General features: G+C 35.1%; 1 protein-coding gene across 16 annotated transcripts in view; it reads left to right on the top strand.

Moving 5' to 3' along the window:
• The window catches only part of MEF2C (myocyte enhancer factor 2C), a 152,282-nt gene that overhangs the window by 52,896 nt on the left and 79,517 nt on the right, over window positions 1–19,869 (top strand). For 7 of the 16 annotated variants that reach the window (XM_047088862.1, XM_047088835.1, XM_047088856.1 and 4 more), the window contains exon 2: window positions 3,279–3,474. In XM_047088862.1, coding sequence (XP_046944818.1) covers window positions 3,421–3,474 — 54 coding nt within the window. In that variant the 5' untranslated portion in view covers window positions 3,279–3,420. Of the gene's footprint in view, window positions 1–14; window positions 142–1,130; window positions 1,455–2,901; window positions 2,935–3,278; window positions 3,475–19,869 lie in introns of those variants that run through there. The other 9 variants (XM_047088806.1, XM_047088801.1, XM_047088831.1 and 6 more) reach the window with 7 other exon arrangements.

The following is a 19,869-nucleotide window of genomic DNA, read 5'->3' as shown; positions in this document are numbered from 1 at the left end:
TGGGGTGGGAGAAGGATCTTTAGCATCTGTCCACAAGATATTCTTCTCTACTTGGGTCTCAAAACCACTCTGCCTTCATCTGTCTGCTTATGCCAAACTCAAAGTGAACAGAAGCCTGCCATAATGAAGTTCCCCTTTTTAGTAAGCAGCTTGATTTTATTTTTCTTATATTTAGGTTGACGAAAAGAAAAAAAAATGCAGAAGACTGTAACTCCATAGAGTGTAACTGTGGTAGAGCGTTTCTTTTTCTTCTTCTTTTTTTAATTACTGATTGTTTCTCTGTGGCTCTGTCATTTTCCAAGAATGCTTCTTTCATGTGGAGAGAAGTTAGCAGCAGGGCTGCTGGAATTATTTTAAGCTTATGGTTGATTGTATGTAATGAAAGTTCTCAGCATAACTTGAAATTCTGCTACACAGAGTTTAGCGTTTAGCGATTCTCTTCTTCGTATACATACAAAACAGTTTTAAAAGCTACTAAACTTACATAATCTCTTTCTCAGCCTCTCTAGTCCTCCTACAAATTAATACTCGAAACCGACTTTGCAAAATAATTTTTGCGTAAAAATCAGCTTAGAAAAATAGTTATGCTAAGAAAACAACTCCTGAGCTATTGTTGACCTTCCTAACTCTGAATTTTTACTGGCAGCCCTGAAACGTGGTGATCCATAATCAAATGTTCTAAGCCACATCTCGTGACATATTTTACTTCATGAAAACGTCGCATCATCACTGCGTAGTAGTCTGCATGTGTACATAATAATATCAGATTTCGTATTTTAAAAATGTTCAGCAGGCAAGACTTCAAGAAATACTCATTTTTATGGAAAGCAGGAAAATATCTTAATTTTTACTGAAATTTAAGCTTGTTTGTCTTTACCTTGCGTATTTCAAAAGGGAAAACATATCCGGTGGTGTTCTGACCATTTTATATACATGTTTGATATATACATATAAATTTTCTCAGGCAAAATATTTCCCATCCTTTTTCACTAATTAAAATCCCTGCCCTGCTCTTTTTCAAAAGTGTCTCTCGTTTCAAAGTTGTGAAATATGGGGTGGTGATATGTAGGAACTCTTCTAAGTTTGGCTCTGGAGGAGCGCTCCCTCTGCCTTTCTGAAGAGACTTTTCTCCTGGGATGTTTCTCTACTTGTTTGGTTATTTGTATTTTGAAACCAGGATCTGTAGAAGTTCTCGTCTTCCCCGCCTTGTCACCACACTCTAATCTGTTCACCCTGACCTTCCACCTTAAAGTGAATAAGCGCTTAGGCAGGCATAGTCCTGTAAGCCGATAGTGCCACCGGCCTCAGCTAAACGAAAAGAAAGGAAATTGTCCCATATGCATTTGCTGTGGATTCATGGGTTGGCTTTTCTGTGATAGAGGAAGCCTGTTTGTCTCTTTGGGGTCTTGCACATGCAAGGGAAATATCAATCTAACGTGCCGCTGGCTTCTAAGGTAAGACTATGGGAAACACAGGAAAGTTGCCCAGTTGAGTGATATTTAAGACTGTTTCTAAAAATAGATAGATGGACAGTGTTTGGCAACAGCGAATATATAATGCAATTGTGCTTCAAGAATGTTTTCTATTGTAATGTGATTTTAATGTGTTATTATAGCTAATTTTTTCATGTGTATTTGTCAAATGTGTGTTGTTTATATAACTCTTTAAAACTTTTGAACTACTTCCAACATTTAAAATTACCACTGGAGTTTTTGATGAGCACTGTGTGGTCATGATGTTACTCAACATATATAGTATTCTCAGAGGCACAACTGAGCCGCAGTTTCGTAGAAAGGCATTGGGCAAAGGAGAATGGATGGTCTTAGTATTTAAGCAGCGCTTAATCCACCAGAACTAATTATATCATAATAGCTTCTGCAATTAGATAACCACAGAAAATTTTAATTTAAAGAAATTTACTCAAGGTGATAAAGAATTTAGAAATTAAATTAAAGAAATCAAAAGACAGCTGATGATCAGACCAAGTGTATAACAGCTTTCCTGTTCCGATAACTTTGAATTGGAGCCAAATAATCTATTAAATAGCCAGGACATTGGCTTAGCATTACATAATACATGTGGGAATTTTTCAGGTCCCTTGTCAGACACCAACTAAAACAGGGAAATTCTGAGCCATGTGTAAAGTAGTTGCATTCTCTGACATAAGACTGGATAGGATAATTGGAGCTGTTGCTTGCAAATGAAGAATCCATTGTGGAATGCTTTCTGGTTAACTTCCACATTTCACGGCAATTTATTTTCATTACTTTCAAATATTTTCAGGTATAATTTAAAACAAAGTAAAATACATACTTTTAATTCTCGGGTTCTCTGGGTTTATTTTATATTATGGATGATCCTTTCTTTAATTTTAATTCATGACCTAAAGATATCTAGTATATATAGAGTATCAGGCTTCTGTAATTTTGTATCTTACTCCCCAAGGACATATGATATGTCTTTTTAACATATTTAAATTTTGAGAACTGATGGCTTATTATAAAAAGTGTAGTTATAAAAAAAAAGTATCATTATAAATGGAGTAATACTCTAATTTTTTCCCACCATTTCTTTTCTGTGAATGATTATCTTTTTTGATTCTTGTGTTCAATATATAGCTTAAGGGCTTTCAAGAGGAAAAGGGGATCTCAGTGCTGATAGCTGCTTATTATGTAAGATTAAATATCCCATATTATTTTTACAGTGTTCTCATAGCAGTGACTTTTTAAAAATAAGATTAAAGGATTTAGATTTAAATTAGTTGACATTTACATATATCAAATAGCACTTTCATAATAGTCCATCCTATTTGCATAACGAGGGACGTTATCACCTCTGCTGTCAAAACACGAGATTGTTTTCCCTTCAGAAATGAATTAGCTGCCCTACTTAGCATACACAGGTACATAGAGGTTCATTAACTCTCTGATTCAGGTAATTTTTCATAATAGAAGGGTGAAAATAGTCACCTAATTTCATTAAAAAATATTAAGAAACTCGTTGCAAAAGATACATTTCAAGTGTTGGGCTTTAAAGTACAGTTTTTGTCATTTAAATGACTTGTTATATTACTTATGAGATTATTTTAACTGTAAAAACAAACTGTTCCTATTTGATATGCTCCTGCATGGGATATACCATGTGCTTTGAGTACATATTTTCATTCATTTGATTGGCTTACTTCCATATAGTTTTCTTTTTTAAAAAATTAGAATACGATAGTTCTTATGAAACTGACTTTCAGTTAAAGTGGCATTTAATTTTTCTTTTTTGTCCAGCAGGAACGAATGCAGGAATTTGGGAACTGAGCAGTGCAAGTGCTGAAGAAGGAGATTTGTTTGGAGGAAACAGGAAAGAGAAAGAAAAGGAAGGAAAAAATACATAATTTCAGGGACGAGAGAGAGAAGAAAAACGGGGACTATGGGGAGAAAAAAGATTCAGATTACGAGGATTATGGATGAACGTAACAGACAGGTGAGTGGGTAGACTTTTTCTTGTATCATTATTTACATGGACTATTTATTACATTTCCCCAGGTATATTAAAGGTACCCTGAAAACATTCCAAACTTGTGAGCATACATTAAGAGAAGTCTTAGTGAATTAAATGTGGCCAGTTTAAATGCTAATATTCTATCATATGTCAAGGGGGAAGAATCACCTTATCTGTTAGACAAGTAGCTTACATGATTATTCACTTTTTATTTCACAATAAATTTTGAACGGGAGCTATCCCTGTATAACATGAATAGCTTAATAATTAAGAGTTAATAAGCATAACATTGCTGCACTGCACGCATCATCAAACAAAGATATTCCTATATTCATGGGAACGAGGACTTTTGTGGTCATGCACTTAAAGTTTTAGGATATAGGCTTATAAAAATGGCTTTATTTGTGTTCACACTAAAAGAGACTTTGAAATGTCTCTAAAATATTTAGCATTGTGCTGACAACAACAAACACCCTCACGAAATATTAGTAACTTAAAACACGTAGGCAAAAACTATTCATTAATTCATAGCATTTTCTTTAAACCACGAATTTTGTAAACAAAGAGGCAGATGATGTTACCATTTTTTTCTGCGAGTGCAATGATAATACTGTATGATACCATCAATTTGTTCTAAAGATTTTATATCTCTAAATGTTCTATTCGACAAAGACTTGTATATCATGAATATTTGTGATTTGACTATTTTCCTTCACACTTGGGGAGAGTGCATTTGGTTAGGTGATACAAGGATAGTTGGGTGGTTTGTATCCATTCTAATGTTAACTAACAAATTGTAGTACTGCCAGATCCCAACCATTACAAATGGATGATGGAACTTGCAAAACTGGCATTCATTCCTTGACCATGGGAGAGAGGAATGTTTTGCCTGTTGCTCATTTATTCTGGGGAAAGTTAAGAGGATAGCCTTTGGAGATGCCCTCACCAGACTAATTTCCTCCAAATAAAGACACTCTGGTCTGTCTCCCCTTCTGTCTTCTTGGAACTGCAAGTGAGACTAGAACTGATTTCTGGTTTAAGTTTTTTCCTATGTTTTTTTTTCCAGTTTTATTGAGACGTAATTGACATACATCACTCTATAATTTTAAGGCGTCCAGTGTGTTGGTTTGATTTACATGTATTGTGAAATGATTGCCACAATCAGTTCAGCTAACATCCATCATCTCATATAGATATAATAAAAGGAAAAGAATAAGGAAACAAAGGACTTACTCTTAGCAACCTTTCTGTGTATCACACAGCAGTGGTAGCTGTAGTCATCGTGTTGTACGTTACAACCCTAGTACTTATTTATCTTGTAACTGGAAGTTTGTACCTTTTGACCACCTTCCTCCATTTCTTCTTCCCCCAACCCTCCACCTCTGGTAATCACAAGTCTGATCTCTTTGGGTGAGTTTGTTTGTTTTTTAGATTCTACATATAAATGAGATCACACAGTCTTTGTCTTTCTCTTTCTGACTTATTTCACTTAGCATAATGCCCTCAAGATCCCTCCATGGTGTTGCAAATAGTAAGATTTCCTCTTTTTTATGGCTGAATAACGTTCCATTGTGTGTATATGTGTGTGTAACAACTTATTTATTCATTCATCCATTGATGGACACTTAAGTTGTTATATGTGTAAATGATAATGAATACAAGTTGTTATTTATGCCATCAAAGCCAGTATGTCATTAAGAGATAAAGAAACTTTAGATTTCCAAGTTTATACTCCCTTAAATTATTATATTTAAGGTACATACACATGACTTGAACTATTTTTGGCTGAAAATTGAGTTAAAGGATAAATAAAGATTTTTGATGGATTTCTTCATTGTTTTCCTACACATTGTTTATTGCTATCGGTCAAGCCAAAAAGTAATAATTCTGTCAATATAAACCACAGTATTTTTTTGTTGGCTTACAGCTTGAAATTGAAATTAAGACTGAAATATTGAACACCATGTACCATTGACTGTTTAGACCCAGTTATTTGTTCTAGAATCTATTTTGAGTGCTGTCAAAAATTTTAGGAATTAGCACCTAAGTTCGTTGATAATACCAGGTAATTTTTAGGTTCATGAAATTCATAGTATCTTCCTTTTGCCTACAAAGAAAGGAGAAAATTTCTGCAGGTTGAATTCATGAGCTTTCATTATGCTTTATAAAGGAACATAAAACTCACACAGGATGGAAGAATTTTAACACATACTTTTGAGCTAATAATCGAACATCTTATCTTAATTTATATATGCTGCATCTATAGTTACTGTTATTCTCATCCATGTTAGAAGTCATGATAATTGTAGGAGAAGAAAAATTGTTTAAATTCACTTCAATTTAGATGACTTTTTTAATCCTGAAGATGAATTCCTTGGTTTTATTCTACAGAATTTCAGATCTGTGTAGTCCTCTCCAACCTTTAGGTATAGCAGGTCCTTCACTCATACTCTTGAATTGGTAGAAGTGAAAACTGCCACGTTTTAATGCATATTTCAGTGATTATTTTAGTGGCTATTGACAATCTCAGACATCCATCTTATTTATAAATGTTTGTTATGTGCACCACTCACCTACTACGAGAGTGGACATGAAAGCTTACAAGATGTAGGTCACTTCTAATAATCACCACCACTAGCGAATCTGCAGGAGCCAATCATCCCAAGTGCGGAGGCTCCCCCAGCCTGGGCTTCCTTTAAACTTGGTGTTCACATGTGGAAAAGAAAAATGTTAACTGCTTTGCCCTTTTTGAAGCTTACCCCACTGCAGACTCCATAATAGAACCTCACACAATGGCTCACTGTCATCTTTTCTTAAAAGTAGTAAAAGCCCACTCTGCCATTGCAGGTGTTTATTTGGCTATACAGAGAACACGGTGTGTTTTTACAGAATAAGAAGTAGAGACTTAAAAGTGTGAAATGAAATATTACAAAGCTGATGTATAAGTTGAATATCATTAGGAACTAACACTGCTGTAAAACAGCAGCTAACTGTTTAAATTTAATTTTGCCCTTACTCTACCTTTCATGATGGAAGTAAGGAGAACAGCTAACACTCAGAAACTCCAGTTGTATACATAAAATAGTTTAGAGGAGGAAAAAAATGAACAGCTCATTTTATTTTTAAAAATTTGTCCAGCTTTTCTGAGTTTATGAAAACTACTTATTTCTCAATTTCTTACTTAAACTACATACATTACTTAAGCGAGTATGTAAAAATAAATAAAATCATGAATTGTTAATTTGTCTTATAGAAATTTCCAGATAACTTAATAAAAGTAGCAACATGTACCAAGAATTACGTATGTGTTATTTCATTTAATTCTTATTAACCCCACTTACAGGGGAATAATTCACTTATTTACTAAATCAACAAATATTATTAGATTGCAATATGCTTAACATTAAGAATTCAGTGGTAAACCAGACGAATCTCATACAGCTTATCATCTGCCACAGAGGTCAGCAAAGTTTTTCTGTAAAGGGCCAGATAGCAAATATTTTTGGCCTTGTGAGCCATACAGTCTTCATCTCAACTACTCAGCTCTGCCCTAGTTGTGAAAGCAACCTTGGACAAATGTGTAAATGAATGAATGTGTCTATGAATAAAACTTTGCTGACAAAAATGAGATGGGCTGTATATGGCCTGTGGGCCAGAGTTTGTAGATCCCTGGCTTAGTAGGATGAAGCAGACATGAGATTTGCAAATATATAATAAAAATGTTATAAATATGTGTGAATGAAATTATCAAAGCGCTATCAAAGTATAACAAGAGGTGCTTTATTTAGATTGGGGATTGGATGAAAGGCCTCTCTGAGGAAATGCTAAAAGATGAGAACTAAAACATGAGTCAGAGTTAGGCAGGTGACAACATTCCAGATGGAACAATATTTGCAAAGCTCCTTAAGAACGGAAAGAGCTTGCTAAGGAGCCAAGGGAAAGCTTGTGGAACTTGAGTCTGGTATGTATGACTTTGGAGAGATGAGAGAAAAGATTAAATGCTAGACAGGGCCCAGATCATGCAAAGCTTTCAAGTCAGAGAGTTAATACTAAGTGGTGGCCAAAATTTGGAGCCCACACCTTTCAGATTAAAAAAACAAAACAACGCATGCTTTTCTCAACCATGTCAGGCTACATCCTGTATAATATAATGGCTAAGAGCATGGTTTTATGTGTTTGCTTTTCCCAATTACATCATACTGCATCCAGTGTAACATAATGGTGAAAAGCATGGGTTTTAGACACAACGAACCTAGCTGTGATCCCAATTCTGCCACATACTAGCCCCTCTGAGCCTTATCGGTTTCCTCATCAATAGACTGAGGTTTAAAAAATAGTACCCACCTCAAGTCATTGAGATAATTAAATTAGGGCATAAATTTAAAGCATCTAACATATAATAAGTGCCCAATGAATGTACGTATTAGCTGTTCCTATTAAGACTCATGCTTTTCAAACCATTAGCTTTTATAAGTTAATGTGACATCCATTAAAACAACTCCTGAGCTGTGTAGAACACTAAAGAGTGGTACCTGAACCTCATTTCAAGAAGGTTCTACCTTTTAAAGGCTATAAGGGAGCTGGAAGAAAAATGGAATAGAGCAGAGCAGGAGCACAAAAGGAGCCTTTGGAATCTCACAAGGGGTGAGAGAATCCTTTCAGAGCAGGAGTGGCTGATAGCAGAGGATGGCTTGTGGGCTGGAAGGAAAATCACAGACATTTGCAGGGCAGGGCTTGTGACAAGGATGAGAAGGAGTAGTTTTCTAAGTTCTATGCTTGCAGCTCTTATTTTCAAATATATGTTACTGACCAAGTTATTTTGAACTACTTGTCACCATTTTTATCAACTTCCAGCATCCACTTTATTCTAACACTACGATTTCAGTGTCTCCTTCTGCATTTCTTATTTTTACCCCCAAAGTACCTTCAGTAATCAGGCAATAATCTTACCCTACTTCATATGGTACCAGTAAATATGCTCCTGAAAAAAAAAAAAACAGATTTTTAAAGTGAGTTTTACCCTTGTCTCACTCTTTTTACAAAAGCAGAATATACTTAGAAATCTGTTATATCTGTTGTATCAAGAAGAAAGATATACAAAACATAAGCTTGTTTAACCTAAACCTGTTTATACTTGTATGTTTGTATTTTAAATTTTCAGTTTCCCCACTTTGAAATGATAGGGGAGGTAAATCCAAATGTATTTGTGTGACTTGTTATAAAAGGACATTTAAATATTTGAATAACTGTAAGGGAAAAATATTTGCCAAATAACACAGTCAGGACCTAATATAGTAAGCTAAGGGAAGAAGATTTTTAAAAGTCTTAAGTTCTCTTCCATCAGGTCTGGCACACTAATAGTTTTTGCCAGCAAACAAAATTTCATGTAATTATCAGTGCAATAACTGGAGCACAAATTAAAGACAATTAGCAACATTCTGCTCTTAATAGAACAAGAGAATCCCCTTATGACTAAAAGGAATTCAGAGATCATAGTTGTTAAATTTTCTAACTTTTTCTCTTTTCTTAGGTCCCTATGTCAGTTTCTTTTTTTTTTATGTTTTTAATGTTTATTTGCCTATTTTGAGAGAGAGAGAAAGAGAGAGTGTGAGCAGGGGAGGGTCAGAGAGAGAGCTAGAGAGAATCCCAAGCAGGCACCAGGCTGTCAGCACACAGCTGGACAAGGGTCTCTGTCCCACAAACTGTGAGATCATGAGCTGAGCTGAAATCAAGAGTCTGATGCTTAACCATCTGAGCCACCCAGTCAGTTTCTTTATATAACTTATAAATTATTTTAAATAGGCTCAGAAAAAAAGAACTCGGAGAAATATGTTCAGTGTTGATGCAACCTGTGAACAGTTTCTACATAAGGATGTTTTTAAACGAAATCTAATCTTTTTTAAAGTGAATAAAAGAGGGGCGCCTGGGTGGCTCAGTCGGTTGAGTGTCTGGCTTCAGCTCAGGTCATGATCTCACGGTTCATGAGTTCAAGCCCCACATCGGGCTCGGTGCTGACAGCTCAGAGCCTGGAGCCTGCTTCAGATTCTGCGTCTCCCTCTCTCTCTGCTCCTCCCCTGCTCACTCACTGTCTCTATCTCTCAAAAATAAATAAAGATTAAAAAAATTAAAAAAAAATAATAAAGTGAATAAAAGAGATTTATTGATTTCATCAAATGACTCTCAAAAGAAACAAGCATTATTCCTTACGTTCTGCTACTTTCCACTATTTTAAGCTGTTCTTAGAATTTTAGCTAAAATTTCAGTGAAAATTGTACTGTAATGTTCCTTCAAGGTGATATCCAGAATGCCAGTAAATAAAAGGCTAATTACAGTTCTAAACCTGAGGGTAAAAACCTACTAACCTACTCTTTAAATGTGAGGAACTTGATAATTTAGAAAGACAAATAAATGGCTTCAGGAAGATAACTTTGTAATTAATTCTAAACCATGAGTTGAACAGATTATTCCAGTCATACTTTTTCTTTTGTCATCTGCACGAACAGAACTTACAGATTTGTCCATTGCCTGTATGCATACCAAGCAAGTATATAGTATCTGAGAGGAAATTATACTTAAATTGCTATCGAAGAGTTATACATGTTAGTCCATGAATATCTGGAAGCTTGTTTTAAATCAAGTGAATCAAAAGGTTAAATAGGGATGCCTGGGTGGCTCAGTCAGTTGAGCATCTAACTTTGGTTCAGGTCATGATCTCCCAGTTGGTGAGTTCGAGCCCCACATGGGGCTTGCTGTTATCAGTGCAGAGCCTGCTTCAGATCATCTGTCCCCCTCTCTCTGCCGCTCCCCCGCCTTGCATGAGCACATGGCACAGTCTCTCTCTCTCACAAAAATAAATAAAAGCATTTTTTTTAAGTTTTAAAAAATCACAGAAATGTTGATTTAAATCTAAAATAAATTCACAGATAACTGATATTGGTGATTATTAAGCCTTTTTTACTCTCAGTATCATTTCTTAACAGCTAAACTGCCTCCCTAAACTTGGTATCAATAAATAATTAGAGTGTATCATAGTAATGAATTAGGGCATAAAACATTTCAGAATTGAATTATAAGTATATTGATGCATCCTGTGGGCTCCTACTTAAAGGTTCCCCAGCATTTAAGTTAAATCATTCTTTCATTAATCTTAAAATCACCAGGGGGAAAAGTTTTTGTTCAGAGAGCTGGAATTACTGGTGATTGAAGATACTGAAAAAGGAAACCAGAAGGAAAAAAAATGTATTTTGTGAGTTTCCAAATCAAAGAGGTAGCTAGAGTGTTCCGATGTACATTGAGCAGCTATGACATCAGGCCACTCATTTCTGTTCTGTTCCTAGCAATTTAAAAACAGTTCACAAATGGTCTCCCCAGTATATGGGTGAAACAGAAATAGTGCGCCACACATTTACTATACATCCCATACGTGTGAGCTATTTTATATTTATATCCACTAACTCTATTCCTTGACTACCAGAGAAGTATTGTCTCAACTGCCATCAAATTCATTCATTAGGTTTCCTTTGATAGGGAATCCAAGAGGTGCCAAAATTTTCACAAGGAATACAGTAACAATCTGCACAAACTGGAGGGCTTCAAGACGTCTTGTTGTTTCAGTTCTAGTTTGTATATCTCATTCAATTTTCATTTAAAACTATAATTTAGAGAAATTACCACGTTTGTGTTCATTGTATCTTCATCGGTTTGTGTAGAGAGTTGGCACTGAGTGGCACCTTCCACCTCTGTGAATGCATGCACACCCCATTCTGTTTGCAATAAGTCACCTTTTGTTTTGCAAATGCACAAACCAAAGTGTGTGACATTGTATTACTAAGAAACCAACCCTAAAAATATTAACATTATAAATAGACCACATAAACCCAGAGGTTTCTTCCAAACTGTAGATTAAAGAACGTGTTGCTAATTTTCTCAAAAGCTCTGTCCTTTGCAGTCTAGACTTCCTCTAACATTATAATTTATTCGTTTAAAATAAGCTCTTTCAAAAATTTGATGCAAGTATTTTTAAAGTTTACATCCCCCACATACTCTTATTGAAGACAATATGGCAACTCTCCATCCCCACCCCCAGAATAATAACTTTGGTCTAAAAAGAAAAATAACGTAATTAACTTGAAGTAAATGAAATTGCATAATATGGAATATATATTTGCATTTCTTTTGAAATATGTTGAACCACTAATAGGAATAAGAGATCCACTCTAAATGTTTGGAAATTTGACTTTTAATTTTAAGTTGGAACAGTTTAGCTTAAGAAATCACTAACATTTAAATAACATTTCAACAAACGCAACTGTTTGGAAACTACAACGGAGACAGCCTCCTGCCTTCTGTCTTGTGAGGATTGATTTGGAAGGCCCTGAGGGAGAAAATATTGGAGTTAGGAGGTAAAACTGAAGCCATCGTGGAAAGGAAGAAGTTACACTCTTCCTGTTATGACAGGAAACGTAGACAAATGTGCTTCCTGAGCATTTGCTCAGCAGGGAATGAAGTAGTCTTTGACCTTTACCTTAGGTACATTTTGGCTTTGTTAAACTAGTAAACATGTTTTTGCCCCCAAAATATTAATCTGGTTTATTTAATTTGTCTCATATTCAAATATTTTGTACATATATGGGGTATAGAGAAATAGATAGAGGTATTTATTTTATGGCTGCATTTACAGATTGAATTTAGAACATAAATCAGCCTTTTAATGAACCAAGGAGACCTGAATAGCACATATAAAAAATTAAAAACATACTGTGTTATAGTCATCTCTTTAAAATCCAGAACATTTTTAGGCTTAAAAATGGACTACAACAAAATCTTTTAAATCCTGGTAATTTTAATAATTATAGATCATCTTTCTTCCTTTTCCTCCTGGAGACAGATGTATCAGAAATTAGCTATCACAGTTTTAAAACCCAGACCCTGTGAGTCTGTGAATAAACATTCAAGTTTATTCATATACATTCAACTATTTAACTGTGATCTAACCCATTGTTAATTATTTTTCCTCAAAACAGAGTGCAGTGCACAAAATTTTAAATTTTATTTTGGGGCTTGGGGGTTGGCTTAGGGTGAGGAGATGGTAGAGTTCTAAATTCCACACTCTCAAACCCCTGTTTTCATTCTTTTATTCTGTTCAGAATTTTAGGAACTACTCCTTGCAAACCCTTTGGAAATCCTGCTACACTGCAGTGAAACGCGGCTCAATGCGCTTGAGGCCAACGAGGACAATAGTCCTCTTTGCAGCAGAACACATTGCTGTCTCATCCTCGCAAGTTGTGCTGGAGGGTTACAAGCACATGGTAGCAGTCTGCTTAAAAGAGTCCCTCACTGCTCTTTAAAGAGCCTTTCATTTACGATGGCAGGCCCCGTCATTGTATAAAGGAGCGCTTGTCTAACACGAGTCTGCAGTGGCATTACTTCCTCCCACCGAGAGTAATCATCAAGCCTAAAGCTCGCAAGCCTTTCTAATGACAGACTGAATTAAACAAAATAAAATTGAAGAGGAATAGTGTAGAACAGTTGTACCATTACTTACTGTCAGAACAAGCCAGGGGAAGAAAAAGAGCATTTAAGAGGGCATTTCCCTTTTTTTCAATTAGAGATTGTCGTTGCAGACTCTTGACTCCATCCCTAACCCATTAAACACATAGGAAGACTTCGTGGCTCTGGATTAGAGAGGGCATTGTATCTATGAACTGTCCGTCTTGTCCTTCATTAGTCGCTCCATTTCCTTAACCAGGAGGAAACTGAGAAACTATGTTGGGAGTAAGGCGGAATGGATCTAAATCTAAAATATTTTCATAGGATGCGGGTTATATTTCTCGTGACTCTTATTGGACAACAACAACAACAAAAAGATAAAGCCTCAAAACTTTGAAAGTAGAATTAGTTGGGTATATTAGTCCCAAATATGTTGTAAAACAAAGAAACTAATGTCACTTTATGAATTAAAGAATTGAACAAAAAGTTTTCCACTCATTGAGCAGTTCAATTAAGATTCAGCTGACAGTGTTCTGGGTGGTGGAAAGAAGTATCAGGGACCCATAGATAAAGTTATTGTTGCTTTCCTTAGCAATGCATCGAAGGTTCTAGAGTTCAGGACTCAGTTATTCTCAGAGATGTGAATAGCTGCTGTTTCCAAAGGTCTTTTCTTTCAATTTTTCAGAACTCCTGTAAGATACGAGGACTCTCACAGTTTATATGGCAGGAAAGTTCTCCTGAGGTAACTTTATGTGAACAGAGCCCAGATTGGGAGGGTGAACGGAACAGGCACACATGTGGCCGGGAGACTCATTATTAAATGCCCCTTCCATTACACAGTAGTCACACTAATATCCCTACCCTGTAGGAAATGATACAGGTCTTGTCCTCTGTTTTTAGAACTTGATATTTACATTGCTGTGTGTAAATCAGAGTCCTACCTTTTTTATTCTGGCTGTAAACAGAGCTGTATTTGCTACCAACCAAAATATTTCTCATTTTGTGAAATTTAAATAAACATCCATAAATATAGAACTAGTGTGTGCCCACTGGTGCATGCATGTGGTTCTCACTGGCTTTAGTGGGAATGGCTGGAGGTCCTGAGGGCAGAAGTGGCTGAAGCACCCACACAAAAGGAGCTTTGGTTTATTGTGAGAACATAGAAGCCAACTTCTTCTTAATTTCTGTATTATTATTATTTTTTACTTTAACCTAGAAAGCTATCCTTACATGAATTAATAGTTCATGCACTATTCTGCTTGTACTCATCAGAATTGCTGACAATTCTTAATGTGCCTGTACACTGCTCAGTGAACAGTTGATGGGATTCATACTGTGCCGCCCGTCAGCCCCTGAAATGCATGGCCAGCTAGAAGAGGGAAAAACAACTAGAGGAAAGAAGGATGAATTTTGTGTGAAAGGGTTGTATTTCTAGCTCATCCAAGGACTAGTTTTTTGACGCTTTATGTCTTCATTTACAAAAGTATCATCTGAGAAATGGGGATGGTAAGCTGTGCCGTATGGTAACTTAAAAGCGATACCGTCAAATGTGGTGAGATAACTTACTATAAAGTCTTTAACTTCTTAGAAAAAAAGTCGCCAAATGAAGTCAACACTTAACAAAAAAACAATCATAAGAAATATGATAATTTCACCAACAAACCCATACACAAAATTTGGCCCACTCCAATTTCTGTCCTGAATTTCAGTTTTACCAAAAGCATATTTTCCCCATAAGTTAATATGGCAAAAAAGAAAAAGAACTATGTGAAATTTTCCTCTCGGTGGCAAATTTCCTATGTCCTATTAACATAGTTTGAGCATGCACTGAAATTCATTTTTAGCCATTCATTTTGGGTGGCAAAAAAGGTGTAATTGCTCCATGCATCTATCCTTTCATTCATTCAACAAATATTTAGCCAAGTTTTGTTCTGGGACTTCAGGACATAAGATTGGAAAAGAGAAGTTCTGAGCTTCCACGGAAAGTTCAAGGTCTAGTTGAGAGAGAAACTCTAGCCTAGACATAATAATGTTAACCCAAGTTGAAAGGTTCTAGGACAGCAGTCTTTTACCATATGTAACAAGAACTAACTGAGCCTGATGCATCAGAGAAAAAATACTACCTGCCTTGTAAAGTGTTTCACAGTCAACAAGTCACTTACACTTTTATTATGGCCCTCGGTGAACTCTCATGACTCTGCAAGATGTCCATTATAACCTCCACTTTGTGGTTGAAGAAACCAGGACTCAGATAAGTTAAACAATTTACCCAAGAGCACACAGCTCATAAATGGCAGAGCTCCGACTTGATTTTCAATTCCTATATTTTTGCTTCTATACCACACTGCCCCAGTAATGATGCATATATACTACTTCTTTAAAAATATCTTAATAGTGTGAATTTTCTATTTTATCAATCTGGACAATTATTTTTCTGTGCATTTTCAGCACTGGCCATAATTTAATATTGTAACTCAAATTCTTTACAGTCTTTGTATCTCATCTAACTATAAAAAGAAAGTGACCCTGTTTTACTTCTTGGAATATGGAAATTAGAGGTGATTATGATAATATATTGATGAGATTGGATAACCAAAACACAGGCATTTTATAGAATGAAATTACAGAAATAGATTCTTGTTTTCAACCATATTACCATTCAGTCAAATTTTCCCCTTGACCTAGAAGCGTGTGCTATCTAGGCATAGAATCTGAACATCTAAAATCTGAAATAAATATTTTAAAGGTCTCTGGTCCAGCTTCTGCTTAATTCAGGAATACCTTCTGTACCTTCCTTGGTATGCAGCTCTACTTAAACATTCTCAGGAATGAACTGCTTCCTACTTTGTCAGACTAGATCCACTCTTTGATAGTTCTCCTCCCTAGATGTTCTATTTTGAGCCTCTTTAAAAGATTTTCAGCAATGCTTTCTAATATGTAGAGTAAAACAGAATAACTCATCTGCCTCTTTACATGGCCAGAAATCTTCAGATCTTGGAAAGTGTTTAGCAAATCACTTTTAACTCTATTTCTCTGGATTGAACATTCCAGATTCCCTTAATGATTTCTAATGCAAAATTATTCTTACATCCTACATCAACCTATTTGCCATCCAATAGACACTGATTTTGTCAGTGTCATGGTAAAATGTAATTCTCAGAACTGAATACAGTGCCAAAGATTAATTAGTACTAACAAAAAGATCATTAGAATAATTAATTCCCACTCTGGAACACTACAACTTTAGATCCTTTCCCCCATATCAGCCACCACATTAATTTTCCACAGAATTGTTTTTTTAAAAAATATGAACAAAGACTTTAAAATTAACTTTTTCATCGTATTGTTTGTGACCAGCTTTCTAGTCTGTAGAGGCGGCTATGGATAGACACTCTACCAGATTTATTTTTATATGCAGATCTTATAAGCATGCCTTCTACATCTTCATCTAATCCAATGATAAAAATTACTACCAGCTAGTATCAATTCTATAATACCGTGATGAGGACTTCGTTGAATACTTTCTTTGCCAAATACATGTTTTTTGAAAATCTTAGCTCATTGGAAAGTTCAGTGAATTTTTGCTCAAAGAATGCATTTTGCAGATCCTCTCCCTTTATCTCTGTATCTTGTGACTATAAAATTAAATTTTTATCTTCACACTTTTCCATCCTTCATGATGAATCATCTAGGAAAGGAATAAAGACCATTTTTCTCTGAACTTTTTGATATATATTTTTTCTTGAAATCTAGAGCATATGTACACGTGTATTTCTCTCTAGACACTCTCTAGCTTCTCTAAGATTCCAAAGTGGTGTAAGTCTTTGTCTCAAGATTCCTGTCACTAACAGGTGAACTTTTTAGTAAAACAAATACATATATCCAAAATCTATTATTTTTGAGAGATTAAATTGTCAAAAAGTCAAGTAAAAAAAGGTATATACTTTTAGCAGAAAATTATATTGACACGTTTAGACTTTATTATTTTTCTCTCGGGAGCAAATTTTTATTGAAATCTTATAAAAACAAGCTTTATAAGAAACCAACATAATTGAAAGTTGGTTTCTTCCTCTAAAACCTTGAGTGTTCAAACCTTCAAGTGGTTAATTTGAAAGGTAGCAAACAAAACAATAAAACCCCTGTAGCAGATCCTGTTGAAATACTTTTTTAAAAATCTAAATGAGCTTAATCTTTGCAAAAGCTATTTTAGCTCAAAAGCTATAAAACAAAGTTATCTTATTTCTAAAAAAAAGGGAGAGGGTCTTTGACTTCATGCCACAATTTCTTTAGAACCTCATCTTTTTCATCAAATTTGGCCACACACCAAACATTCAGACTTTAAAATCGACTATTTCCATTCCATAATCCACCAGCTCAGCAAATGTTCTTTGAGTGTCCACTGCCTAGTTTGTATGAAGCCCAAGACAGGATCTTTGGAGAACTCAAAGCCAATAGGAGAGGCAGACTCCTAAACAACAAACTCTATAATATTAGAATAAGTCTCATGGTAAAGGTTTGTAAAAAGTTCTAGAGGACCACCATGAGGGAAAAATGAGTTCTATCTGAATGTAACAATGAAAGCTTCGTAGAAGAAATTGACATTTACACTAATTGAAACCTTGCAGCTTGATGGGAGCCTGCCAGCAACCAGATGGAAATGGGGAGGGGCATAATGCCACAATCATCTTTCACTAAGAACAAGATAAGAAATAACCAATATGGTAGGCTTCATTTCATATTCACCTGGTTGGGTTAACATCTACTGTTATCTTTCTTGTTCGGTCTAGAGAAAAGGTTGGTCAGAAAACACAAACTGAATTCACCCAACTCTAGATAAAAATGTGAAATCATTACACATGACTGAAAAGATAATGCTATTAGCTAAGTAGTGCATTTTTTTTTCAAATAAAGAAAATCGCTTTTAAGCATTAATGAAGTAAATGACTATTTTTCTCCAGCCGTGAGGAAGAGACGTGAACTCTTCAGGAAGATATATATGTAATAGAAGGCCCAGCATCTAGCACAAATGTCTGACATGGAGAATAGTCAATAAATATTACTTCACATCTGGCATATAGAAAATGTTCATTCAAAATTGCTTGAATTATTTTTGTTTCTGTGAATAGATTTACCAAATTTCTTTATAACTGAGTTGTATGGATCTGTATGTTTAATGAATGTGACTTTTCTCAATTTCAAATTCTAATTTCAATTCCTGATTCATACCTAGTAAGTTCTAAAGTAATTGTAAATGTAAGATGTGTGATGCTTGCCCATATGCTAGGATTTAAAACTCGAGGTTACTGAAACCTCTTACTACAACATCATCATTATATTTGAGGCTGTTTCCAGAAGTAAAGAAAAAAAACATAAAATGGTCATTGCTTACAGACTAATTTTGTTTTCCATGCATATATTACATATTAAATCTCTTTAATTCTGAAAACTAAATGCCGAGTTACAATGTCCACTAAACACTACTGGCTTTATTCTCTTGTCAGTGCACCTTGATTGATGTAGAACACTGGAAAAGAGCATCTCTTTGCCTAACCACTTATAAAAACAGTTTTCCATCTCACCTAAGGTTACAAATATGTTATTTAAATAGAAACGGACTTGTCCCCGTCACAAATTATTGTCAAGTTATGAAAATGTAATCATTACAATACATTATTATATTTAAGTATAAAAGCTCTGAATTGCAATCTTTGTCACTGAGTGGCATATTTTAAACGAAGAGTAATATCCCGGGTCTCTTTAGAAAGCTTAGTGCTTAAAAAACAGTTTTATCTAACTATGCACAATGAGAAAAAGCATTATAAAATACATTTTGAGTATGCTATGAAGAGCATGAACATAATACAGAATTAAATTTAGAGCAATTAAGAGTAGATTTTGAAGATATTTTCTTAAATGCTTTAATACAGTCAGCACCATTTCAGTTTGCAGTTTTAATGAAAAGAAGCTATATGCACTGACTCTTTTGATAGGTATTATTAAATAAGTATGCATTATCCACTAGCCTACTTGCTTACACAAAAGTTGAGGAGTAACTCAAAGTAAACACAAATAGTAGCTTTAGTGATATTTCTGTGCTGAAACGTACTTTGATGGCGAGTGTTGTAACGTGCTAAATTCTGAGGTTTGAGTACAACAGAAACCATACTGTATTGAGACATTCCACCTACAGTTTGTGGTTATGAAAGTCTGATTAAAAGTGGTTTTAGATATATGAAAGTATTTTGGGCCAGTGCCGTCTGCATTGAACCTACTCTGTACACTGTTTCACTAAATAAAATACCCATGTGCAAGTACATTTGCACAACCGAATTTCATCTAAAATAAATGTTAAAAGATATTTTGTATGTCTATGTAATTAATTATTATGATTCTTTATCCATTCCAAAAAGATAGCCTTTTTTTTGAGAGATAGAGAGAGAGAGAGAGAGAGAGACTGACAGAGAGCGAGGGAGGGGCAGAGAGAGAGGGAAAGACAGAATTCCAAGCAGACTCCACACTGTCCGTGCAGAGCCCAACGCAGGGCTCGAACTCACAAACTGTGAGATCATGACCTGAGCCAAAACCAAAAGTCCAATACTTAATGAACTGAGCTACCCAGGTGCCCCTCAAAGAAATAGTCTTTATTTACCTCATTATTAATATGAATCATGACTCATCTGAATGTACTAGAATAAAAGTATCTAAAGTAGTATAACTAGATATGAAATAAAACACTAGCTATATTTTATTAGAAGCGCTTTAGAAAGACAGTCAATAAACATAAAACAAAAGGTGAGACATTGGCAATTTTTACAAAGAAAAATTGTCCCAAGTTGAAATGTAAATAACATACCTGAGTAGATAATTGACTAGCTGATGTGGGCTGAT

Source organism: Lynx rufus, unplaced genomic scaffold (genome assembly GCF_022079265.1).
Source record: "Lynx rufus isolate CCGP_SWC_20201006 ecotype Redwood Valley unplaced genomic scaffold, mLynRuf1.p SCAF_1, whole genome shotgun sequence".
NCBI classification, from domain to species: Eukaryota; Metazoa; Chordata; class Mammalia; order Carnivora; family Felidae; genus Lynx; species Lynx rufus.
The sequence above is the reverse complement of the archived record's forward strand: the minus strand, read 5'-3'. Positions and strand labels throughout refer to the sequence as shown.